Genomic DNA, 26,635 nt, shown 5'->3' on the forward strand with positions numbered 1-26,635 from the left:
TGATACAAATTAGCGACATTTATTATGAATTTGGATTTTTTTGGGCAGAGATTACACGAAGAATAGATTTGTTTAAAAACATACAGGCTCTATTCTTTGGATTAATTATACAAAATGAGCTACAATCACATGCTTTTCACCCTCACTTAAATACTGCTACATACCATACACAGTAGCTTTAAGCAAATCAATGATCATCAAAACAAATCACACATACTCATAAATACATACATGTTAAAATATTGAGTGGTACACTTGAATACAAGCTGATTAAATGGTCTTAAGTAGGGCAGTATGTTCATAAAGCACATTAATAAAAACAATATAATACTTAAGCTATTCCAAGTACTGTCCCTAGTTCAAATCTCTGAATTATAAGTGGAATTTTTTACCTGGTGGGTTTCATTTGAGGTTAGCTGCCGTATTTTCTGTTGTAATGAAATATTTTTTTAACTGGATGAAATGTTTTTTTAACTAGATGAAAAAGCAACGTTGACCTATTTGAGTGCTTTTAATTATTCAGAACATTCTTATGAGGGCACGTTTCATATCAGGATCTCATTTAAAATAAATCAAGCCTACCCTTCTGAATCTAATTTGTGGTTTTGTAAAACTAGCATTTGAATGGGGCTTAAAAGTCAGTTGACATTGTAAAACCAAATGCTAGACTTTTCAAGGAGGCACTTTCCTCACATTTTTGGTGTTCTTTTAAAGACCTAGGTTGCAATTATTTCCCAAACGATCTGTTTAGAAAAATGGAAGTAGTGACAGAAATTTGGCTTATTTCAAGTGAAAATCCATGTCATTTCTGTATCTAAAGCTGTAAAATAGATATGCCAGTTTCTTTACCATTGTTCCATATAGCTGGGAGTATGGATTTATGATCTGGAGGGAAAATGTTTAAAAAGCAAGAAATGTTGATGGATAGGTAAGATATCTTTTATGAGATACTGTGAATCTAAACTTGACCAACTGTTTTTTCACAGTGGGAAACTGTAGATTTGATGAGTCTACTATACAGTAGTTGGAAATAACTGAACGTTGCTTTCAGTATCAATCTTCTTTTTCAGGCTTAATATAACAACCCCTTTCTCAAAGTTTTGTTTTATAAAAATCACAACTTTAACTAGGATTCCACTCACAACTATGACAAACTAAGTGCATTTACAGAATAGGCACAATTCATAGGCATGAAGCTCAGGAGTAACTGTAAAAACATAGATATAGCACAAAAACACAGAACTTCTTCAGGTCATAGTTAATTGCTATTTTACTTAACAATGATTACACTAATTATTGTATTAATACAAAAGTAAGAGATATATTTAACTGATAATGGTCCTCATTCACAGGAGCTTTTTGTTTGGTAAATTGAGAGGAACTAGTGAAACAAATCCTTTTAAATAATTTGTCTTGGAATATAGGTTACTTATTTTTAACTTCCCTTGGTATCAGTGGATTACTACTCATTTGATTTCATCTAGAAAAAGATGTATGTAATTCCTGAGTGTATTATTTCACCATGTATAGTATTATTCTATCATTATTCCTCTGCCAATTTTGTCACCTGGTTTTAGCATTTTACTTCTGCATATCATGAGTCAAAATATTAGTGCAATTGTGCTGAGCAAGAAAAAAATAGGAAATCTATTATCTCCCCAGGAATTAGCTGTGTTCCCAGGATCCCTGATTAAGGAGGTAGAACCTGCAGTCTTAATGAGGCTACAAAAGTAAATTGGTATTGAGATATTTGAATTTCACATATGAGTATGGTGTAACTATCACTAGACTGTGGAACATCTTGTTTTGTGTTCACAGTTGGATGACAATCAGGATGAAAGTTAAGGCACATTCAGTACTGGATGGAGATCAAGGCAACAGATATTATTACATAAAGGCTGTACTTCCATACATGCTCATGTGAGAAGTCCAACTTTGCTCCTGGGGATTTTTTTCTAAACAAACATGCATATTATCAGATTGCCACAAATTAATCTGTGTGGTAGCATAGAAGATCACATGATGCAGGCATACCCTCCACTGCCCCTGAAAACCAATCTGGAAGTGACCATAAGTCACTTCCATGGTTCTTGTGGGGAGCAGGGCTTAAATAATGTGCCACTCCTGGAGGCCTCCAAGAAGAGCAATTAATCCTTTCTGGCTCCCTCCATTTTTAAAATATCAGAACAGAGGCTTTTGGGATCTGCCCCATTTTCCACCCCTGCAATAAAACAATTAGAAACCAGCTGAACAATGTCAGACTTAAAAGTTGGATATGGAATAATACACCCAGCTTTCTTCTCTTGGGAATTGGGAAGGATTGGGTTGTGTAAGCATAATAATCAATGTCCTATGAAAAGTCATAATATTCAGAATATAATCTTTAAAACACAGTAAACTAAGGCTCAGGAAACTGACATGTAAAACAGTTTACTATGGCAGGTGGACTGTACTGTTGTAACTAATTTTAACTCCTGTGTCTAGCAGACTCAGTTACAGGCAGCCCTTCACATCCATGGGAGTTCTGTTCCCGACTCTCCTGTGGATGCCAAAAACCACAGGTAACCAGAATGGAGAAAATTTACATTGGAGATTTAAGTGTACTCAGGTTTACTCTGATCCCACCTCCAGAACCTTATAATTGCTGATATACCTGTGGCTTTAATATCAACTCTATCAGTACATTTGATGGTGAAATGAAATTCATGTCAGCTCATGCTAAAATGAAAAATTCTTAAAAGTGAAGAAAGGTTCATTCTTCTCTCCTTTACCTTTTCATACTTTACAATTTACAGTTTATAATTTATAGTAATAAATCATATAACGCAGACCTGTAACTACTTGCTAAATTTAAGAGACAGATGTATATTAAATATTTTCTTTCTTTGATGGAACAAGCAACAGTAAAATGGATATTAATTTCTTGGTATATTGGTCCAAAGGGTTATTTTTCATTAGGAATTAAAAAAAACAACCTGTGGTCATTTAAATGAAGCCATCTGAAGGTGCATCTACACTGTAGAAATAATGCTGTTTGACACCGCTTTACCTGCCATGACTCTGTACAGAATCCTGGGATTTGTAGCTTTGGGAGGTACCAGCACTTTGGCAGGGAAGACTAAAGACCTTATAAAATTACAAATCCCAAGATTCCATAGGGTGGAGCTATACTTAAAGTGGTGTCAAACTGTATTATTTCTACAGTGTAGATGCAGCCTGAGAGTGACAAATAACAATACAGAAGCTATAAGAATACGTGACTGAAATAAGAGAATGAATTCTGTCTTAAATCAAAATGTATGGGTCACACATAAGATTTGTAGTGGGCAATTGTGACACCTGCATCTGAGGGCAGAAGGCATGAAGTCACAATTGCCCACTACAAATCTTGTAAGCACTTGAGGGATAACCAAGAAGTCTTAAGATTTGGTTTAGAAATAATATTCAGAGCAACCCTATGACATTATTAGAGTAATACCAAAGCCCATTTGTTTTATTAAATGAATATCCCTACATACACAGGGTATATTTGAAAACAGTGCTCACTGACAAGTGTCAATTGTGTTATTAATGTATTCTGAATTAACAAGTCTGTTCTTCCTGCAATACACTAATGCCAAGATCCAGTGGTGTACTTCTGTATCCATCATCAGCAAGACTAAAGCTTTCCCCCCTCTTATTCCTGCAGCTTGCTCTGCCACAAAAACCTGCTCCAGCCCTTTGGAACATACTTTTCGGGTAGAGAGAGATGCAAGATGAAGAGGGAATCACAAATTCTGGGGGAAGCTGCAGTGGAAGCATAATAGTGAATCCTAGCCGAAACCCCCTTATTCAAATAAATTCAACTAATGAAAGAACCTTGAAAAGTGAATTTTGCAATTCAAGCCATGTCTTCTTAGATCATTTATATAGAAATCATGGTTATGAATTATCTTTAAAAGTAAAGTTAACATTACTTACCACAAAAAAGATATGAAAATACAAAGACATCTGTAAAACCAGGCATGAATATTTACAAAGTACTGCTTCACATCCCAAAACTAAGATTATGATTATAGATAATACAGAGTGAACATGATCCAATCAGTCATATAAACTATCCTTATTTTCAGACCAAAACATGTCAAGTATCATTGAACCGAAATAAGAAATATTTAAATTATTTTGAATGCATTTTTGAATGCATTTTTACATATTAAGAAGCAGAATGTTTTTCTTTCCAGATGCCACTATGGAAAAAGTGCTTTCCTTCTCCATTTCAGTTTGTAACATGCCACTGATCTCTTTGAATCTCTCCTCTTTTTAGAGTTTGAAGGACTTTTCATTATATCTGTGAATAGTCACACAGCCATGGTATGAGACTGGTCTGGGCATAGCTGCTACTCCAGTGATGATGCTGGTTGCAGGGTCATAACAAAGAATAGTATCTGTGGCCTCTCCATTTTCTCGTCTCCCACCAAGGATATAGATTTTGCCATTACACACAGACATGCCACAGTTTTCCTGTTCAAAATATATTAAGAAATAAGTGGTAATGAAAACATAAAACCCTAATTGTCATTGCTGGGAGTGATGCTTACCTTTGAAAGAGCTACACAATACTAAAGTAAAATCTGACATAGACATTTCTTCAGTATGGGGTTGGCTTATATTTCCATGCTGATATACTTTTGCATATTTTGTGCAGTTTAGATTATTGAAAATATTTTTACCTTTAAGGAGTCTGAATGTTTGAGTTCTACTGGGTATTCATTATTTCTGGAGGATACCATCAAGTACTAGTATCAACCCAGAAACATAATTTCTGTAAACTCTTAAGGGAGCACCAGTATAATAACTTTGTGGCATTTAGTTATTCCTGTTCCATAGTAGAATTGATATGGCTGTTTCTGACCTCTGTAATCCATGGGGGAAAGGCTAGGTAACTGCAGTCATCACCCCGGATTCGCTGATTTTCCGCTCGCTGTGTTGAATTTCTGTGGACGGGAAGCCTCCTGGGACAAAATGGTGTACACACCTAGGGCATGCACACAATGGGGCTCCAATATTTTTGGTTTTTCTGATTCACCGGTGTGTGTGTGTGTGTGTGTGGTTTTTTGTGTGTGTGTCCGGAATGGACCCCTGCGAATCGGAAGGGACAACTATACTAATCATGAGATATATGTAACAGAACACAAATACAGTATATAAGACAATAAGAACTGAGATACTGTACTAAATTAGGAAATGCACATGACATTAGATGAGAAAAGATGCCAGAACACTGGAATCTGAACGTTTTCTCATTAGGTTACAATGGGGCAGGCATTCTGAGGCCCTCAAGATTTTGAGGAATTACAATTCCTATGCCTGAACATATGCCTGATGTGCTCTAAGACCCATTTATTTCTCCTTTTAGCAGGCCACAGTATCCACAGAACTTTCCTCCAGCATCACATTTCAAATGAGCTGATCTTTCTCTATCAGCCTTCTTCACTGTCCAGCTTTCACAGCCATACGTAGCAATTGGAAATACAATGGCATGGACAATGCTGACTTTGGTATCCAATAATGTATCTTTATAACTTAAGGATCTTGTCCAGTTCCTCCATAGCTGCCCTTTCAAGTCCTAGTCTTCTGATTTTTTGACTGCAGTCTCCATTCTAATTAATGACTGAACGAAGGTAGGGAAAATTCTGAACTATTTAAATGTCTTTTGTCTAAAGTTATGTAAGTCAGTTGTCATTATTTTTGTTTTCTTAATGTTCAACTGTAAACCTGCCTTTGCACTTTCTTCCTTGAGTTTCTTCAGTAGTTGTTCCATGTCTTTTTCATTTTCTGCAAGCAGTATGGTGTCATCTGCAAATCCTGATGTTCCTTCCTCGTTCTCATGTTTTTTCCTCCAAATCTAATCCAGCTTTCTGTATGAAAATTGGGTGATAAAATGCAGCCTTGCCTGATCCCTTGCCTATTGGAAACCATTCTTTTCCTCCATATTCTGTCCTAACAGTGGTCTATTATCCTGAATACAGGTTATTAGGATAATGAAACATTGTGGTACACCCATTTCTTTTAAGGCAACCCATACTTTTTCATGATCTACAAAATCCAAGACTTTGCTATAAAGCACAGGCTGATTTTCCTCTGAAATACTTTGATGCATTCCATTATCCAATGTATGTTTGCAATATGATCCCTACTGCATCTTCTTCTTTTGAACCCAATTTGGACATCTGCCATTTCTTCACTCCATATACAGTAAAAACCTTTATCGTAGAATTTTGAGGATTGCTTTGTTTGCATGGGAAATTAATGCAATAGTTCAGTGGTCACTGCAATTCCTGGTGTCCCCTTTTAGGGAATCCAAATATATACTGAGTGTTTCCAAGTTGTAGGCCATTATTTTATTTTCCATATTTCCTGACATATTTTAATAGTAATTTGAGTGGATTCTGCTTCTGTTGCTTGATACAGCTCTATTGCTTTGCCATCTATTTCTGGTGATATATATTTCCCAAGTGTTTTGAGTTCAGCTTCTATTTCACTTTCTAAGATTGTGCATATAGAGAAACAGAACAGTTTGCCATTGGCAAGAGGGTCAAATTAGGTTGCATTTATCACCCTATCTATTTAAATTATACATTAAACATATACAGAAAGTTGGATTAGACTTGGAGAATGGGGGGATGAAAACTGGAGGACGGAACATCAGGATTTGCAGATAACACCAACTAGCAGGAAAAAAAAGAGCAAAGACTGTTGAAAAATGTCAAAGATGAAAGTGCTAAGGCAGGTTATAATTTTATTTATTTTTGCAGGCTTAACTGTATATATAAAATTCAATAAAACCTCCTTTTCACTGCCTACGCTTCTTTTCTGGCCATTATTATTATTGGCTTCATTTCATCATCATCATCATCATCATCATCATCATTGAAAATAATTTTGTTGTACAGAGGAGAGGGGTGTTAAAAAGAAATCAAATATACTAGATGTACCACTGTTATGTAGCCTAGAGCTGGTGGCAATTGCTGCCCAGTTGCATAGTTTCCACACCTTGAAAACAGAAAGGTTACAAAACAAAGAAAATGCCACACAAAATAGATAATTAAAAAATGAATAAAACAGAGGAACGCAAAGGCGTCTGGGGAATTTAGCAGCTTTTGGAAATACATTAGTAAAAGATCAATACTAGCTGAACAGATAGCACAAAGACCTAAAGATATCTCTGGCATGATTCTAACTCATCAGATGCCACCGTTAACACTTATAAATGCATATCATACTTCAGGCATTATGGTTTTTATCAGTCCAGGATTCAGGAACAGTAACATTAAGCTGTTCTACCCTTTCTTAGAAGTATAGGTAGTGTTTGGAAAGTCATCTAATGAATATTTTCTGGAACACCAGAGGCAGTTAGATTATGAAGTATTTTAAGAAATAATCTGAGCCTAGGCGCAAAGAAATATCTTGACCCTTAAAGGTAGTGAAACCAGACTAGTAAAGTTACCAATAAATTCCATGCCACAATCCAGTTGCAGAAGCCTGTACTTTTCCCTGTTCATTTCCAGTGATTTCAAAAAGCAATAAGCTAAGCTCCCAGTTTTATTTGGTTTGGGTTTGATAGTGCTAGTAGTTTGTTTGGTTTAAACACTTTGTTAAGTATTTTGATTGTAAAGTAGCCTGACGAAAAGAAGGCACAAAATAAAAATACCTTCAATAAATAAGTAAATCAATAATCTAGAAATGCAGTGATATGCTATAATAAATAGCTGGTGTGGTCAGCTTTTAGGGGTTGGGGCACTGTATACATACCTTGGGACTCAGGGAGGCCTTTCAAACCCTTAGCCCATTGATTTCCTCCCATTTTTGGGGGGGGGGGGTAATTTTATTTTTCAACCAAAAAATGCCAACAAACAGTGGTAGCATTTTGTCAGTTGAAAGTGTTATAGAATATTATTTCTAATGAATGAACATTTAAAGAACATGGAATTCTTTGCAGCCTTCATAGATGGGAGTTTACACAGTTTATTAGAAGTCACTTCATACTACAGCATTTTTACTAGTTCTTTCTTGTTTACCTGTCTGCTGAATGTATTCTGCACATGCATCCAATAGTCTTCAACTGGATCATAGCAATATATTGCCTTTGTAAGCCCTCCAGCAACATAAATGAGATTGTTTAGTGATACAGCTGTTATACATCTCTTGGCAATTGGGATTGTTGCACGGAGCAGCCAAGAATTACTATCAGGATCATATGACTGAACCTGTAAAAGAAGAAAAATATTCAATTCTAACACCTGCTTTAGTCTAAGAAAAACAGTGGTTGTAGATTCAATTTCTTACACTAATTCATCAATATCTACAAACAGTTGGACAAATTAAAGGTTATCAACTTTGTACTACTGATTACTGAAGAATGTGTTCTTTTCTTCTGGCCAATTCATATACAGTGACAGTGTTTAAGGACAAGAGCATTTGAGCCTCATGAGAAATAGACCTAGATTATCCCTGAGTTTATGGAGTCTGAGAAGCATTTATTCAATTTTTATTAACTTCAGCTTCTCATATTAACTGAACCCAACAAACTTGGTAATCTTAACTGTGGTTTGACTGAAGCTATATGTTATAGTTGCCTTGTTTTAAGAAACTATAGGCAACATTAACCACTATTTGGTATTTAGAAGACATGCTAAAGTGCAGTTAAGTTCCTTCTTCCCTTCTTGTGGCTATGTTCAACATAGAAGAGGAGGAAGAATATGTGACTTCAAGGGAACCTCATCTCATTGCCATGATAAAACAATGGTTTATTATGAAGTCTGATGCAGCCTTTGATTTAGATCAAAGAAATACAGAGAGTAGAATATTAACAGTAAAACCAATACTTTTTCTATGATTATAATCATCATTCCTTCAACTAGCAAAATCCTGTTGCTTCATACCGATTATGCTGCAGGCATGATGAGCCCAAACTCAAACAAATTGAAAATTCTCTTTTGGATGAGCATCTTTCCACATAAAAAGGACAGCAAATCTGTTTCATATTAATCCTGTCCTATTATAGCAAGCAAGAAGAACAACTCATTTGAGGATACCCACCTTCACTGTAGGAAAATGGAACGTTGGACTTACCTGAGAGACGTCCCTTTACAGCAGAGAAGGTACGAGCATCCTGACTTCGGGTGGCTCCGCCCACTGGCTCCTGGTAGGCAGGTAGGAAACAAAGAACAAAAGGAATGACCGGGGCCCTGGCCCCCTCGCCCTTGCGGGCGGAGCTACCCAGGAACCCCAGTCGATTTTAAGCCGAGAAACATAGTATAAATGTGGTCTTGAAAAACTCAAAACCGCCCACCCGCGCCAGTAGGCAGAGCAGGGTGGGGAGGATGCTCGTACCTTCTCTGCTGTAAAGGGACTTCTCTCAGGTAAGTCCAACGTTCCATTTAGCAGCAGAGAAGGGGCCGAGCATCCTGACTTCGGGATTTAGAAAAGCAGACCAGATACTAGGGAGGGCTGGCTGGCGCGGAGGGCGGATCCGATACCACCTGTTGTAACACCCTCCGGCCAAAGGCCGCCTCTGCCGATTGGAAGAGAGAGAGAGAGAGAGAGAAAGGGAGCCAGGCGGGTCCGGGGAGCGGCGAGCTGAGAAAAATCTGGAACTGGATGAGAAAACGTCCTACCAGGTGCGAGGCAGGAAGAAGACTGGGGTTCCTGGGTAGCTCCGCCCGCAAGGGCGAGGGGGCCAGGGCCCCGGTCATTCCTTTTGTTCTTTGTTTCCTACCTGCCTACCAGGAGCCAGTGGGCGGAGCCACCCGAAGTCAGGATGCTCGGCCCCTTCTCTGCTGCTAAAAGAGTGTGATGGCATGTGTACAGCTTTCACTGTACTCACTGACTAGTGGTACTTGGTTAGCTGTAGTCTCTAGGTAACAGCATCAGGTTCAGTGTATTTCTTCCCATCTGCCTGTCTGAGCTTGGAGCTTCTGGCTCTGCAAAATTTTGTTGCAGGTCCCTGCTTGTTTCTTCTTTCCCCCCCAGAATTTTTTAATTAGTATCCATTAATTACATAAGATTCTAAGTCGCTGCCTTGTTTATCTAGTATCCTTAGATTTCATAAGCACACTTAAATAATGTTACAGACATACGTGTTTCGGAAAGAGACCTCGCCCGCCCACCCTCAAAATATCCCACATGAGAGTCACTAGTTTATAGGCACCACCTGAGAGAAGAGGAGAACGGGTGTTTCAATTGATCCAGCACAGAACAGTTTTGCTGTCACCAGTTTAAGCACCCCCAATTCAACCAACCAACGTCGGCCTTCTCAGGCCTGATGTGACCAATGCCAGCCCATGTTCTTAAACCTATGATGCTTCTTGACAACGTATGTAAATTTACAGTATACAATTTGGATTCACCATGCATGAATACTTTGTGTGTAACATTTAATAAGCTCAATCTACATCCAGAATAATTTACATGAAAGGACAATATTTATTTTAAACAGAGCTCAATGGGGAATCATGGTATCTGAGTGCATCCAGAGGGGGAGGGAGAAAGGTGGGTCAGACGTGAATTCTGTCAACGGCACTCCCACACTTTTACTGTTTGATCTACACTGCCCATGACCACATAGGGCACTGTCTTGTGGAAATCCAATGAGGTAACAAAGTGTTTGTGCACATTAAGAGTCTTCATGCATCTTTTGTTCTTGTAGTCCCAGACACGCAATGTCTTTCATCAGCACAGCTGAAAATAAATTTCCCCCCAGAATGGAAGAGGACACCAAGTACCCAGTTATCATGGCCCACAAGTCATAAGGCACATGCCAGTACTAATGTCCCACAACTTAATGGTCTTGTCTCTAGATCCAGAAAGCAGGAAAGGCCCAGGCTAGCCACTCTTTAGTCTCAGATCCTGTAGCTTGCAATATTGTGGAGTAGGAGCTCTCAGGAGCCCAGGAGATGCACTCTACCACATGCTCATGCTCTCTAAGTTCAGCTTTGCATTCCTTTGTTGCTACCACCCAGACAAGCACTGTTTGGTCATTGGAACAGCTGGCAATCAGTGTGCCATCCTGGTTATGCCGTACCATGTGGACCCATTCTCTATGTCCCGAGAAAGTCTTCACACAGTAGCCTGTTTGAACTTCCCACATTTTGATGGTTTTATCCCTTGAGACGGAGGCTATATAATCCCCATTGGGCATGATGGCTACAGAAGAAACATCATGATCATGACCATGCATGGTTCTGATACATTCGAAGCCTTGGAAATCCCATCATTTAATAGTCATATCTGCAGTGCAGGAGGCCAACAGCTTGCCACTGTAACTGAAGGAAATATCCTGCACAGAGTCTGTGTGGCCCTTCAGGGTTTGTTCAAAATCGCCTGTCTCATAATCCCATACCTTTATTGTGGCATCCTCTGAAGCAGAGACCATAACACTGAAAACTGGATGAAAAATTACTCTTGTGACAGGACTCCAGTGCCCACTCAATGCATACTTTTCTGGAGGACGAGGGATCCACTCTTTAGGGCCTCGCTTCTGGTCAAGAGATCCAATTTATGTAAATTCTTCCTTAGCTTCATTTAGTTTGGATTCTAATTCCATAACCTTCTTCTGTAATCTTATAACTGATGTCCATTTCCCCCCAAGAGTCCAGCATACTTTTTATCTAACTCTTCATTCACATCAAACTCTGCTTCCTTTTTAAAAACAGAGTGATGGTGAACCTTTTAGAGGCCGAGTGCCCAAACTGCAACCCCAAACCCATTTGTTTATTGCAAAGTGCCATGTCCCTCTGGCTTTCTAGTAACAAACTCTAGCAAACTCTGTGCTGAGGTGACAGCACATGTGCCCACAGAGTGGGCTCTGAGTGCCACCTCTGGCACAAGTGCCATAGGTTCGCCATCACTGCATTAGAACAAAGATAATCTGCTATCCGTGACAGCACCATTGCGGCTGTGATGTTAGATTAACGTCACTCTGCTGTCTCTCCGTCAAGCAGCTCTGGGACTCTGAGATCCACAATTTGGTTTGCCACCAAGTGGCTCCAACCAAAGGACAACCCTTCTCCAGAAGTAAACTCTCAAGGAAAAGACTAGATGCATTCAACAAGGATTCATTCCATTAGTGCTGCTGCTGCTGCTGCTGCTGCTTGGAGGCCACTCCCATTCACCGGTTGTGGAGGTGGTTTCTGGGCCTTTTGGAGGGAAAGAAGTGGGGCCTGAGGAGGAGAAATGAGGAGCCAAAGGCTAAAGAGAGGCCCCAGAAAGAAGATGGAGGCAGAGGAAGGGTGGAGCCCAGCAGGGCGGCAGAGGAAGAGACAGCACACATCTTCTCCTTCTGGGGCTTCTCCTTCAATGGAGGCCTGCTCTTCTCAGGAAGGAAGGAAAGCAGGAGGACGACGAAGAGGAGAAGGGAGCGAGCAGTAGCCGTTGCCTCAGGGCCCAGTCCAAGCACCCCTTCCTGTTTCTTCTAAAATTTAATAGCGCTAAGCTATTTGTCTAACTGTAAAAATAGAGCCATACACAGACAATGCTCTGCACGCTTGAAGGATATGCATCTGCTTAAGAAAATTTAATAGAAGAAAATAGAAAGAATCGACATGCAGACAGCCAGAAAGAACAATGTAGACAGCCAGAAAGGATTCAATAGATTTCAGGAACCATAGAAAGCTGGCAGTGTCATGTGGGGGTAGGGAAATAGACTCTTCAATTACCAAACAGCTTATACGATACTAGAGATGGGGATCAGTTAGTGAAATGCACACTATATGGACAGGTTTCATGGGTGTGTGCATGTAACCCCCCCCCTCGTTTCCTAAACTCCAGGACTGCCCACCCACTAACAGCAATGGAATCAGCCTTTCACCTCAGTTCTTCAGAATTATATACCACAGCAAGGAATAGTTTGAGAAGGGTAAAAATGAAGAAATAAACATTATCCTGCCCCCAACATTTGAAAAACCCTCATAAGGCTGCTATTTTATGCTGCCTGCACACTGAATAAGGGCCATTCTGCAATATTTTACTGGGGGTCCCCACTTGTTTTTAAACAATTACTGAGTTTTAAATACACATACAATTAATTTAATATGATTACTCAACCTTATCAGAGCATGTGTTATCATCAGGGCCTCCACCAATCACAAACAGTTTGCCTACACAGCTGGTAACGGCTGGAGAACTCACTGCTTCTTTAAGAGAAGCTACCTCTGTCCATCGATTGGAAAATGAGTCATAACATTCTACACTGCTCAGTCGATTTTGCCCATCATATCCTCCAACTACATATACCTATAAAAGTAAAGAGAAAATGTTAAATACTTCCTTATCCCTTGCTTATTTTAAAGAACTTAAGTGTGAAATTATTCAAAGCCTTAGCATTTTAATTAGTGACCTGATGGGTTTTTTGAAAACAGATATGTAATCTAGGACCAAACAATTTTCAATTTAAGAAAAGAGAGTTATATTTACAAATTTCCCTGCATCGAAAAACATGGAAACAAAGTTAATTAGGCTTCTACCCTAAATTCCACATTGTTTGCAAAATGAATGTGATATATAGTCTCAAATGGTTGCTTATAACTGAGAGACCATGTGTCCTATGGAAGTTCCCCTAACTAACTTGGCAATGGGTAGAAATGGGCAAATTATGAATTTTGGTTACATCAAATTTTTCCTTTTCTTAATGGCAAAGTTAATTTCAATCCCATTTTAACCAGCAACCTATACGATGATGATGATTAGGAATGTAATGTGAAATTCAGACCAAAATCCAGCCGCTCTGATAGCCTTTAGGGCTGAAGGGTGGGGTATAAATAACATAAATAAATAAATAAATCATCTGTTAAAGGAACAAACAAATATTGTTGAAAAATGAAAACACAACCCTGTTTCCGAATTTTGTTATTTCATTTGGGTCATTTCTAAGAGAAGAAGTATTGCTAATAACAAAGCTCTCTTACTTTACCAAGGAGGACAGCCATTTTATGACGCCATCTCCCTTTATTTAGAGAGGCAACTCTGATCCAAATGTTAAGCTGAGAATTATAAATCCACACATCACGGCTATTGATTCTTCCACCTTATAAAAAAAAAAAAGACATCAATTTTGCCAAAATTAAACAAGGGATGCATTTCATTGTACTCAATATTAGAAAAATATCCTATTCTGATGCATATACATTTATAAAAATAAAATCTGCAGTAATCATACTTGTTTATAAAAATATACAGTGGGCCCTTGCCTTACGCAGGGGATCCGTTCCGGACCCCCCTGCATAAGGCGAATTCCACCTATGTTCAACGCAGGGCAGTGCAGGAGCATGCGGGGCGCCATGGGTGCGCGCCCCATTCATTTGAATGGAACACACCAACCTGCGTGCTCCCTGCGGCTTGAACACATATGCTCAAGTTTGCGTAGAGCGCGCCCGCGTATAACGTAGACGCACTGTATATGCTTCTAAGAATTGTTGGCTATGGAACAAAGAAAACAATACTCTTTTATCCAATCCCACCCACCAACACACACACACCACTGGAATAGTTTATACAATATAATATAGGATGTTGGAGCCATTTGTTCAGCATCAAATGGGGAACTTGTATATTCTTTGTAAAAAGGTTCATTTCATACAGATTTGGAATTTTCAAATATAATAAGGAAACTGTACATGTTAACTGGATACTTTGAAAGTTATCCAATAGACACCTCTCCATTGACTGGATGGCCCTTGCAGTCTCTTCCAACTCTATGATTCTATGATTCTTTACAATGCTTTTGTGTGTAATGCAATTTTTATTTACCTGAAACAAGAATATCATTCCTCAAAGCACAAACTGCATATTCAGACTTTGTAAATTCTGGCAGTTTAGCCAAAGATTTCCATTCGCCTGTCATGGGGTCATAGCACTCTGTATATGGCAAATTAAAACCACCAACACGTTCACAGCCTCCAACAACAACAATCACTTCAGAATAGCCAGTTGATCTGGAAATAGAAAAACAAAGATTCTCTTTGTTGAAAGACATACCTAAGTATATAAAAGTTACAATGTTTGAAAGCTGGCTAAACAAATTGATTCAAGAAAACATGAAAGAAGCAACCATTCAAACGTATATTCAATTTACTAAATTATGTAGGAAAAAAATTAGTCTCAAAACATTTAGTATTTCAAAAAAGTAATCCAAGTTTACAGACCACTGTCATGAGACCAAGAAAAGTACATATAATCTATAAGAACAAAGAACTCTGACTCATGGACATATATTAAAGAAAGATGTGCTTAAGTTCCATTTCTAGGGAAGTAACCATGTTAGTCTATAGCACAAGAAAAACAAAGAATCTTGAGTAAATTTCAAGAGTAATATATGAAACCAAAAGAACTTAATTGTGTGTAACCTTTCCTAGACTCCTTAATTAACATCTTTTGCCTCTGGGCACTCTTATAATTTCAATATACATGACTTTCAATAAGGAAAAAAAGGCTACACTTTTAAAAAGATGATGCAATTTTTAAATTAAACAGATTAACTAGCCAGATGACTAACAATAGGCTGAAAGATATACATTATCCAAACAATTCCTCTCCAAATGCTTCTGAAAAAGTAGACTTAGGTCTGTAAAAGCTTCTTCCAATTTGTCTCAAAGGTGCTACAAGATCCCTCTACATGCTCCTTCCAGTAGTTAGCCCTCCATATATATGGATTCTTTATCCATGGATTCCACCATCCAGTTTGAAATTATTAAAAAATATATAAATTACAAAACTCAAACTTTGCTGTGTACCACTTTATATAAGGGACATCATTTTACTGTGCCATTGTATTTTATGGGACCTGAACATCCATAGATTTTGGTATCCATGTGAGGTCCTGGAAACAAACCCCAGAGGATACCAAAGGCAGACTGTGCACAACAGAAAAATAATCAGCTAAGCCAACTCACCTCCGTGGCCTAGTTCTTGGTGACATCATTTCATTTCCAAGTACATGGTACCTTCTTGCTTCATGCAGCAGTTGATAACATTCAGGGGAGTTTTGGATCAACTGGTCTACTTCTACTGTCTGAACAAAGTAGTTTGGGTGTAGTAAAGGTAGCCTGACATGGGTGAGAAGTTCCTGTAGCACTGAGCGTCTGAGATCAACAGCCCGGTAAACCCAGCGCATGACTGCTTCAAAAACCATCTCCTCTTTACTGATCACCAGTTCATCACTGCAAATGTAATCAATAAGCTCATCCTTTCCAAGCTCAAGGAATTCTTCATGCTGGGCCACATCTTCAAAATTTTGCAGTGCAAAATTTCTACATTTGGTAAACAGTGTTTTCAAAGAATGCGTATCAGCAAAACGCTGGATTCCTAGGCAGTTGCAAGGATCCAGCTGCTCTTCCAGGAATTTAGCACATGCATCACGCAAAACGCTTATCTGAAAGAGACTTGATGTTTCAAAGAGATATTGCACATTCTCTGTTGTGATTTTTACTTTGCCTGTATACACGTATTGTAAAAAGCAATCCATAGCTTCTGCAAAAATTCCATTGATTTCTACCAGCATTTCCCGGCTTTCTCTGTGATCATTGCAAAACATAGCTCTGAAATAACTGCTGCAGGCAGAAAGGACAGCTCGATGACAGGGAAATTCTCTACCTTCAACACAGATTATTACATCTGTGAACAAGCGACTGTCACGAAATTCATTGAAAATCTGAAGTATGCTTTCAGCATGGGATGATCCAGAAGAGAAATCAAAGAACTCATGGCCAGACAAGGACTTTGGGTCCATTTCAAAAACTTTACGCTTCGTTACTGGGGATTCCTGGGCCCGACCATCCCCTCTGTTCAATCTGCGACCCAGTATTAGTACCATTGTTACATCAGTTGTTTATAATATCATGGAGAAATATTGAAGATTGTCTCCTTTTGGTTGCTAAATGTAAAAATAATATTTAAAAAATAAGTTGACTATAAACACCACCATTATACTTGGACAGTAGCTAGCCTTGGTTCTCTAAACATCAGTATCCAAGATATTAAATAACACCATTGAGCAACACACATCATACAGACAATTTAGCCCCAAATGTCATACAGTCAAAAGGGACAATTTACAAAACATATAACACCAGCGAAATGCATGATTCACAAAGGACCTTTCTGTCACAACATAAAAGACCTTCAAGGTAATGTACAGTGCGCCCGCGTCATACGTGAGCACGCTATATGCCATTTTGAGCATACACTGAAAGCTGCGCGGGAGCGCGTGGGGCGCCAGGGGCGGAGCATCCCATTGTGACTAATGGGGTGTGCACCCGTTGTGTGCGTGCGCCACTGCGCCGCCACATGCACAAGCCCCATCCAGTTAAATGGTGCTTGAGCATGCGCAGTATTGGCTTTATGAGGGGGAGTCCAGAACGGATCCCCCGCGTAAAGCAAGGGCAGACTGTATTGACCAAAGGCTCACTCTTAAAGAACACTCATACTTTAACTTTAAACTTTAATGCATGTAATTTTAATATTAAATAGGTTTAAAATAAGTTGAATACGTTCTTACTCTTCTTCCCCTGCATGAATTCTTGATCATTTTTGCCTGATAAAGAAGGTAGCAAGCTTTGAAAGGCAGTGTAATTTCTCTTGTGACTTATGGTTGGCCTAATAAATGTACAGTGGTACCCCGGGTTACGAATTTAATTCGTTCCGCGGCGCCGTTCGTAACCCGAAAGATTTCGCAACCCGAAACTGCTAGCACTGGAAAGCCGCGGCTTTTAAATTTCGTGCCAAAAAGCGCCGAAACACACCAAAAAAAATTTCGTAACCCGAAAAATCTTTCGTTACCCGGAACAGTTTTTTCCAAGCTAACTTTTTCGTACCCCGGAAATTTCGTAACGCGATCAATTCGTATCCCGGGGTACCACTGTATCACTAAAGGAATCTGGATTTTGTTTAATGGCCAATACAGCTCCCCCTTAATATTTTAACTGCTGGGGTTAATGTTAGCTTTGTGTTATTTAGTGCTAGTATTCTGGGCATGTATGCGAGCAAGACAGAAATGCCTCTTTTCCATTGGAGAGGAGCACTACCACCTACGTCACATCTGCTCTTGCAGCTACTGAAATGACCATAAGGGTCTCCACTGATATAGATCGATGGCTGGTGGTGTCCCCAGTAAGGATAGGTCTAAGGTAGCTTGGGTTCCATTGTATTCAAAAGAACTATGTTTCCCAGGAGGTCCCAGGATCAAGGCTCTTACTTATGCCACTCCAGTAATGTCTCCTTCACAGAAACCAATGAGTGTGAGACAAAAAACAGTCTCTGAGATCATGTGAAGGATTTTTGACCAATAAGCTTTTACATGTGAAGTGGAGGTGAGCCTTACCTATGCAATTAGCTATGTGTCTGCAACTTTAATTTAAACCCCCATAACTTCAGACAACATAAAAGTGAAAGACAACAGTAGCCAACAAAACCCTGGAAGTTCAGCTTTCCTGGGCTGATTAGATGGAGGGCAATAAAGAAAATAATAAATTCTCCCTCAGCTCTGCCCTGTGCACTCCATCAATGCAAATTACCAGAGACGTCCATACTCATATTCCAGTGCTTTCTAAACATATCTAGATATTGAAATGGAAGTTCTCTTCTCAGTTCAAAACCATTGAAGCATAACTTGAATATGGCAATGGCCTCTGAAATGGAAACAATATGCATATATTAGTTCTGCATGCGTTACTCCCTCTCAATTCAAGAAATTCAACTGAATGAATATGCCAGGTGTGTTTGCAATAAGAAAACACTGTGAATCCTGGGTAGCAACTTTTGAGAATGAGAGAAATTCCTCTCAGAAAAATGGGTCAGTGGGTCAGAGAATTAGTATGAATGAACCCCTGCAAGAGTAAGCCTGTGAAAGAAAAAGAGCAAGAGAAATACTGTTACTGAGTGTGTGGAGAACAAGTGGACGTGTGAAAGTGCTGGGGGTGGGCAGATAAATGGGGCCTCCTAGAAGCTGATTCCACAGGGCCCCTAAATCCTCCGCCACTCCCAAGGCCTCCAATGCTTGCCCAAAGGCATCTTTGATCCCTCCCCCTCTCCTTGGGCCCTATCCAGCCCCCACTCCACCTGTATTACTGGACCAGAGGAGTAGCTTGTCACACACCTCCACCTATGAGCAGGAGTGCCCAGCTGGCTGGCCTGTAGGGTGGAGGTGACATTGTAGAGCAGTGGCGAGCCCAGGAACACACTCTGTTCCAGTGGCTTGCAGGAAGTGGTGCACTTACTCCTCTCCTCCTCAGATGGCTGGTCCAAAGTGCTATTCATTTTGGAGTGGAGCCACCAAGGCCATTTATCCTCTGTACCCAAGGGCCAGAGCCAGGTGACAGCAGTGACCTCTGCTGCTGCCAGGGGCAGTGGCAGATACTGGCTCTCCTTAGGCCACCGTAGGCTGAACTGCATTGAGTGGGAGTGCAGGCTCATGCTGCAGCAATAACCGAGAACTGCATTAATATATGTATAGTGTCTAGATCAAGGGAAGTACTGTATTTTCTGGTGTATAAGACAACTTTTTAACCCAGGAAAATCTTCTCAAAAGTCCGGGGTCATCTTATACGCTGGGTGTCATCTTATAGGGCAGGTGCTGAAACGTACGAGCCAGACTGGAGAATCTGCAGTTGCCGTATATGATGGGGGGAGCTCAAAAACGGCCATGGCCACATCCCCACAATATGCGGCGACCATATGAAAGCAGCAAGGGCGGCGCTGTACAAATACGGTAGAAGAAAATCCATTCACCAGGATTCGTGGAAAGAAGTGACTTAATGTGGTCCCGATGATGAGGTGAGGGGGGTGTAAGTGAAGGGCGGAGCAAGCTGCAGGCATTTGGGACACCTGGGGTATGGAAAAAAGAGCCATGTTTGCGCTACCGCTCTGATAGTCTTGGAGACAGGGAGGGCTGGGCAGGCATGGAGAGGTTTTGTATACAACAAGTTTTCCTGCCAAGTACCTGCATGTCATAAGCATTTGAATTAAAAGTACCATATTGAAATCAAATCTGATGGTTTTTTAAATTTTTATTTGGTGTGCGTTGGAAGAGGGGTAGTCTTATACGGCGAGTATATCCCAAACTCTGTATTTTAACTGGAAAAGTTGGGGGTCGTTTTATAAGCCCAGTTGTCTTATATGCAGGAAAATATGGGTAATAGTGTTATCCTATTCTGCTTTGGTCAAGCCTCACCTGGAATACTGTATCCAGTTCTGAGCACCACAATTCAAACAGGATGTTGACAAGTTGGAGCGTGTCCAGAGGAGGGCCACCAAATTAGTGAAGGGTATGGAAACCTTGTCCTATGAAGAAAGGCTTAGGGAGCTGGGTATGTTTAACTGGGTATGGAGACGAGACAGTTAAGAGGTGATATGATAGCCCTGTTTAAGTATTTGAAGGGGTGTCGTACTGAGGATGGAGCAAGCTTGTTTTCCGCTGCTCCAGAGACTAGAACACAGAGCAATGGATGCAAGCTACAGTAAAAGAGATTCCACCTCAACATTAGGAATAATGTTGTTCGAAAGTGAAACACACTCCCTTGGAGAGTGATGGAGTCTCTTTCTTTGGAGGTTTTCAAGTGGAGGCTGGATGACCATCTGTCAGGGATGCTTTGATTGTGAGTTCCTGCATGACAGAATGGGGTTGGACTGGATGGCCCTTGTGGTCTCTTCCAGCTCTATGATTCTATGAAATGGAATAGTCATGGGACAGGTGGGGTGGGAGAGAAGAAGTGGGAACTCAGAATGGGCCCCAACAATGGCTATGATTCAGTGAACTTCCCCACTCTCTTCTTCCTCTCTCTGGCAGAGGTAGCTGCTCCAAGCACACTTTTTGTCTCTAGGAAAGAAGAAGTTTGGGAAATGGAGGAGGAACCAGGCCCTCCAAGTCTCATGCTCTCACCTACAGTTTGAGAACCACTGTCTTAAACACTGCTAGTTTGTAGTGGCATCACTAGGATTGGCGTCACCTGGTGCGGTAACTCATGGTGCCACCCCATCCATGTTGACCTCCTTCCATACCATACTATACCAAATCCGTAATAATAATTTTTACACTAGTGTTACTCATAAATTGTAATTCCTATATTCACTGAATGTAATGGCAATAGTTGTGACATAAACAACTAGCAAAATTAAAATTATGTCTTTAAATTACAATATCATAAGCATGACCTAAATGTCTTTACATATACTATAGTTTCATGTGGTTAACGTGAAGATTTGGCACAATCTAATATTTTAAATAGAATTTTAAAAGAACAAAATTTGATTTTAAAAAAATTAAATTTTTAAAAAACATTTTGAAATTTAAAACAAAAATCCTGCGGCCTTTCCTTTCTCCTCCCACTGAGCTTTACTCTATTCAAACTATCTCTTAAAGCATTTTAAAGGGAAGCAGGCAAATGCCACAGCCTGTTTCTGCCAAAAACACAGATGTTTGATGAGCAGGGGTGTCACACTCACCCTTAGTGTGTTATCTCATGCCGTCTGCACCCCCTGTACACCACTGCCAGTTTGGAAGCTTTAGCATGGAGTCCCATTTGCTCTGAAAATGCAAATTTGCAGTTCAGAGGTATTCCTTGAACTGCCCCTCCTCTTGTGATGGACAGGTAGTGGAAGTAGCCACTTGGTATATGAGCCTTTTGTATCCTCACTGCTGGAGCGCTGAAAGGCACCTTATCCAAATCTGCCCCTGAATAGTCTGGGAATCCCAGCTGGTCCAGAATGTTGCTGCTACCCTTTCATCCTGAATCCAGCAGGCCAGACTATATATATTATGTTAGTTGTTTTCCAGTTTTTCTAGTTGTTAATTTGCTTCCAGATTCAATGTAAAGTGCTTGTTTTGATCTTGTAATCCTGAGGAGCCCGCAATCAGGGCATCTCACACACCATTTCCTCCCATATGAACTTTACACCTGAGACGCTTCCCTTTGTTGTTCCAAAAAAGCACATGCAACAAATAGGTATGAAAGACATGGTCCTTTTTATTCTAGCATCTAGCCTCCTTTTTACTCTAGCATCTAGCACTACAATACACTCCCACCAGGTTCAAACTATGTCCCTACTGTTCCCTGCTTTGAGGAGTGCTTGAAAACCATCTTGTTCCAGAGCATTCTAAGAACAGGGTTACTTTTAAATGTGTTCCTCCCACCCTCCACTGGTGCACGTAACTTATACTGGCTGTTCAACTGTATTTTACTCTATGAATACGTTTTATTCTGCTTCTAAGCTACCAGGGATATACTTCATTGCAGCTGGAGGAGTATGGCAGCTAAAAAGTGGCTTATCTAGAGCCACCTGAGTTCATAGTTGAGAAGATATTTTCTCCAATTCACTTTGTTTACATCTACTGTAGTTCTCTATAAAAACAGTTTAGATAACTTACTTTGTAACAGCAACCCAATGTAGACAACACTATTATAGCTTCTAGGTAATCAGAATTATCTTGTAATGATTAACTTGAGACTGGATTAGAAGGCAGAAAAAAAATTACTTCCTTGAGGACTGCACCTGCCTAACTATGGCGCGTTACAGACAGCTCAGAAGGGGCAGTCTTGCGCCGCCGCTGGTTGCTGCGTCCGGGAACCACAGCATCCAAACCGTGCGGTTCCCGGACGCAGCAACGAAGGAGTGCAAAAATCGTGCTCCTTCCTCGGCCCCGGAAGAGACGCCGCGAGGCGCTAGTCGTGCACTCGCAGCGTCACTTCTGGCGTGCGGACGCAGAGAGTCCGCTACGTCACAATGGTGGCGGCCGTGTGGAACGGCCGCTGCCATTTTGACGTACAGTGGACCCTTGTTATACGCTGGGGTTTGGTTCCAAGATCCCCCGTGTATAACAAAATCCGTGTATGCTCAAGTCCCATTAAATACAATGAAATAGCAAAATGATGTCCCTTATAAAAAATGGAATATCAAGGTAAATTTATACTTTGCTGGAACATTTTCAAACCGTGTATGCTTGAATCCATGTATAAAAAATCCGTGTATAAGAAGGGCCGACTGTAATTACACGCAAGGGGCAAGGCACGTCAGGAAGTGCCACCCCTCGCGCATAATGACGGCGCCTCATGGGCCCGTCTGTAACGCGCCTATATTTCCCAACATTCACCTCATATTGCCTTCCCATTAATGTACTCTGCCCCATGCATCCTTGGGTCTCATTATTCCTTGCTTTGAAACCCAGATCCACTGACAAAGGCCCAAAACACAAAGCGGAAATAATCCAGTTTGAGACCACTTTAACTGCCCTGGCTCAGTACTAGAGAATCCTAGGAACTGTAGTTGATTGTGGCCTCAGAGCTCTCTGACAGGGAAGGAGAAATGTCTCACAAAACTACTGTTCCCAGAATTCCCTAGCACTGAGTCAGAACAGTTAAAACAGTCTGAAACTGGATTATTTCTGCAATGTGTTTTAGACCTGTATTTTATAAGGCATCCATGCAACTCTAGTATTCATTGGTGGTCTCCCATCCAAGTATTAACCAGAGCTGAATCCACAGGCATTCAGACATATGGCAAAAAGGTGCTTGAGGACATTTTCCTCTGTTGTTGCTGTGTGCCCTTAAGTCATTTCTGACTTATGGTGACCCTGTCATGGGAATTTCTTAGCAAGATTTATTCAGAGGTGGGTTTCCTGTGCTTTCTTCTGAGGCTGGGGAAAGTGTCACACAGTAGTTTCCATGCCTGAGCGAGGATTTGAACTCTGTTCTCAAAGCACCAGACCACACTGAGTCCGACTCAGATTATCCTCTATCCTTTGCAAACTATCTTGTGGCCACATGTTTTCGTTCGGTTGTGTGAACAGAAATTTCCCTCTCTCTGGCTCTCTTCTGAGATTTTACTGTATCCTACTGCAGGGGAGAAGAAACCCCAGAAGCTTTCAAGCAGACCCGCTTCAAGATTATTGCAGCAAAAGGGTCTTTAGGAGACCCAGGCCTGTTGTCGTGTGCTTTCAAGTCATTTCTGACTTAGGGTGACCCTAAGGCATGGGGATTCCCTGCCAAGATTTGTTCAGATGAGGTTTGCCCTTGCCTTCCCCTGAGAGTGTGTGACTTGCCCAAGGCCACCCAGTGGGTTTCATGGCTGAGTGGGAATTCGAACCCGTCTCCAGAGTCATAGTCCAAGGCTCAAACCACTGGAGGAAAAGCATTCATTTGCCCATGAGACACTGAAGAGCTGAATTTAAAATGTCGCATGAGCAGTGATTAGATGTCCTCTTTTCCCAGGACATATCCTACATTTCAGCCTCTTATCCAGGAGGAATTCTGAAACGTCCTCCATTTTGAGCATGGATTTATATTTCTATGAGCGTTTTTAGTTTTTATTTGGTCACGTCCTCCATTTCCAACCTTCTGTCCTGGAGGAATTCTCAAATGCCTTCCATTTTAAGCATGAATGTGTATTTCTATGAGTGTTTCTTTTTTTAATGTAGTCATGTTTTCTTGGATGCCCTACACTTTGCAGTGCCATGTCCTCCTTTTTACTTAGGGCACCTAACTACGTGTGAGACAAAAGAACTGTTCATGGATAGTGAAGACCGCGGCTGAAAGCAACGGAACGGGGCCAACGGTGCTACTCTGAGGCGCCTGAGGCAAAATAACCGCCTCCTTGGCCCTCTTGAACTCAACTCCCGAAGGAGCGTCGGAAGGAAGAGACCGTTACACAACTGGCCTCCGTTCGAACCTGAAGAGCCACGCGCATGCGCACATGCCCCCTTCTTCGCACACATCCTCCACTTCACCTTCACCCCGAACAGTCTTGGACACAAGCCACGCCCATTTTCAATTTTCGTCCAATTAGAGCACTCGACTCCTCAAAAGCCCCCCCCTGGCTGATGTTTGGATCCAATCCTCGCCTTTTTCCCCACCCCCTCCTTCCACTTGTCAAGAGGGAGAAGGGAAGAAACTATAACAAGCAGCGTGGGGGGGAGAGGGTGGAAAAGTGAGACGTTCCTGTCTAGAAATACACTCCTCTCCCCCCCAAACGTCTTTTGTGGTTCACTCCAGTCCATATACCCAACAGCTGTCGTTTCCTTTTCCTCACAAAAGGCTCGAGAGTGTTAACTGTTTCTACTGTACTGTCCCCCCCAAAAAAAGTAGTCTGGTCCAACTGAACCAACAAGAGCCAATCTAGCCATTTGGAAGCGACCAACTTTGGGGGGGGGGGGGAGGAGACAGAGAAAAGAAATCGCAGCTTAAGGGCCAGTCTTCGCCACTAGCGAGGCAGTGAGGGAGGGAGCCATGGCTCCATCTGTGGCTGCATCCACACTGGGGAAATAGCCCGGTTTGGCACCGCTTTAACTGCCTCCCTGGCTGAAGGCTATGAAAATCCACAAAATGGATCCCTCTTCAGAGAATAAAATCCACAAATCAGGGATACCTCTCCAAATAACACCCCAAATCCACAAAAGAAGGATCCCTCTTCATATTAACATTCAAAACCCACAAAACTGATCCTTCAAAATATACCCCAAATCCACAAAACAGGGATCCCTTTATTGGCCCCACGAAAGAACCCTCGCATCGTGTCTTTTGCGCATTTTGGTGGCCGAATAAAGGGATCCCTGTTTTTGTGGATGTTGTTGCACTTTGCTCTAGGGCGCTCCATAGGTTTCCCTGAAGGGAGTCTCTATCTAACGTCGGGATCTGCATTTCTCTTTGTCGGGACTCGTCCTCCTTCAGGTTCTCTGGCCAGTGTCCATGAAAACCCAGGATTTCCGTGTCCTTAAAGGCTCTCCTTGCCTCCCTCCCTCCCTCCCTCGCCACGCACATTGTTTTTCCACCTTTTGATGAACTAACCCCGCTTCCTCCCTCGAGGCACCAACAAGGGAAGCCACAACAAAGGAGCATGATGTCCAAAGAATCATGTGTGTGTGTGTGTTGTCTGGCTTTTTGCTATGGAATTCTGGGAGCTGGAGTTAGTTGTTCAGATTCTGAGCCAAGCATCCATCTGAACCTTGCAGATTTTAGGACCAAAACAAGAGTGGCAGATTTCGCAGCCCAGAAAAAAAGCAGGGCAGGATTATTATTAACAACAACAACAACGACAACACTATTTGCAAACTTTGTTTAAACGCGTTTCACAAAGAAGGATCCCTGCCACTCTTATTTATTCTTATTCACTGCAACAAAAAGGCAGGATTCGAACTCAGCACTCTCCGGTTGTTTTGGCCCTCCTGGATGCCCGCTTCCGAGAGGAAAACAAAGGCTGCTGTGGCTCACCCCACCCCAAATATAGATATATATAAACCAGTACGTGTTTATTACCTGGCGGAGTGGCTTTCTTCCCCGCAGAGGAGAACCAGAAGACAGCCCTCCGTCTTCTCTTTTGCTCCTTTCCTTTCCTCTCCGTTTCAAGTTCCAGCTCAACTCAAAACAAAGGAGACCCCGAAACATGTGACCTCCCAGAGCCAAAACACATGACGTCACGCCCAGGCCGGCCAATCAGAGGAGGGCCGGCTGCAAAGACCCCTGGGAGATGTAGTTCGCAGGGATGGTGTGCCTTGGAGGCGCCGTGTGCAGCCATACGTGTCCGTTTTAGTCAACGCAGGGCGACCAGAGGTCCTCCTTTTCCAGGACAGGTCCTACGTTTCAACCTTCTGTCCAGGAGGAATACGGAAATGTCC

General features: G+C 41.3%; 1 protein-coding gene and 1 pseudogene across 1 annotated transcript; both read right to left on the reverse strand.

The window, feature by feature from the left end:
* Positions 1 to 26,410, reverse strand: KLHL24 (kelch like family member 24). The gene is made up of 7 exons (XM_042457142.1): positions 26,277 to 26,410; positions 15,930 to 16,909; positions 14,788 to 14,972; positions 13,947 to 14,065; positions 13,087 to 13,275; positions 8,061 to 8,249; positions 1 to 4,503 (listed from the first exon to the last, which is right to left on the reverse strand). Exons 2-7 carry the CDS (start codon positions 16,847 to 16,849, stop codon positions 4,303 to 4,305), a joined length of 1,803 nt encoding a protein of 600 aa, XP_042313076.1. The 5' UTR covers positions 16,850 to 16,909; positions 26,277 to 26,410; the 3' UTR covers positions 1 to 4,302.
* Positions 10,402 to 13,078, reverse strand: LOC121925247 (annotated as a pseudogene).
* Positions 26,411 to 26,635: the final 225 nt, after the last annotated feature.

Source organism: Sceloporus undulatus, chromosome 3, assembly GCF_019175285.1.
Source record: "Sceloporus undulatus isolate JIND9_A2432 ecotype Alabama chromosome 3, SceUnd_v1.1, whole genome shotgun sequence".
NCBI classification, from domain to species: Eukaryota; Metazoa; Chordata; class Lepidosauria; order Squamata; family Phrynosomatidae; genus Sceloporus; species Sceloporus undulatus.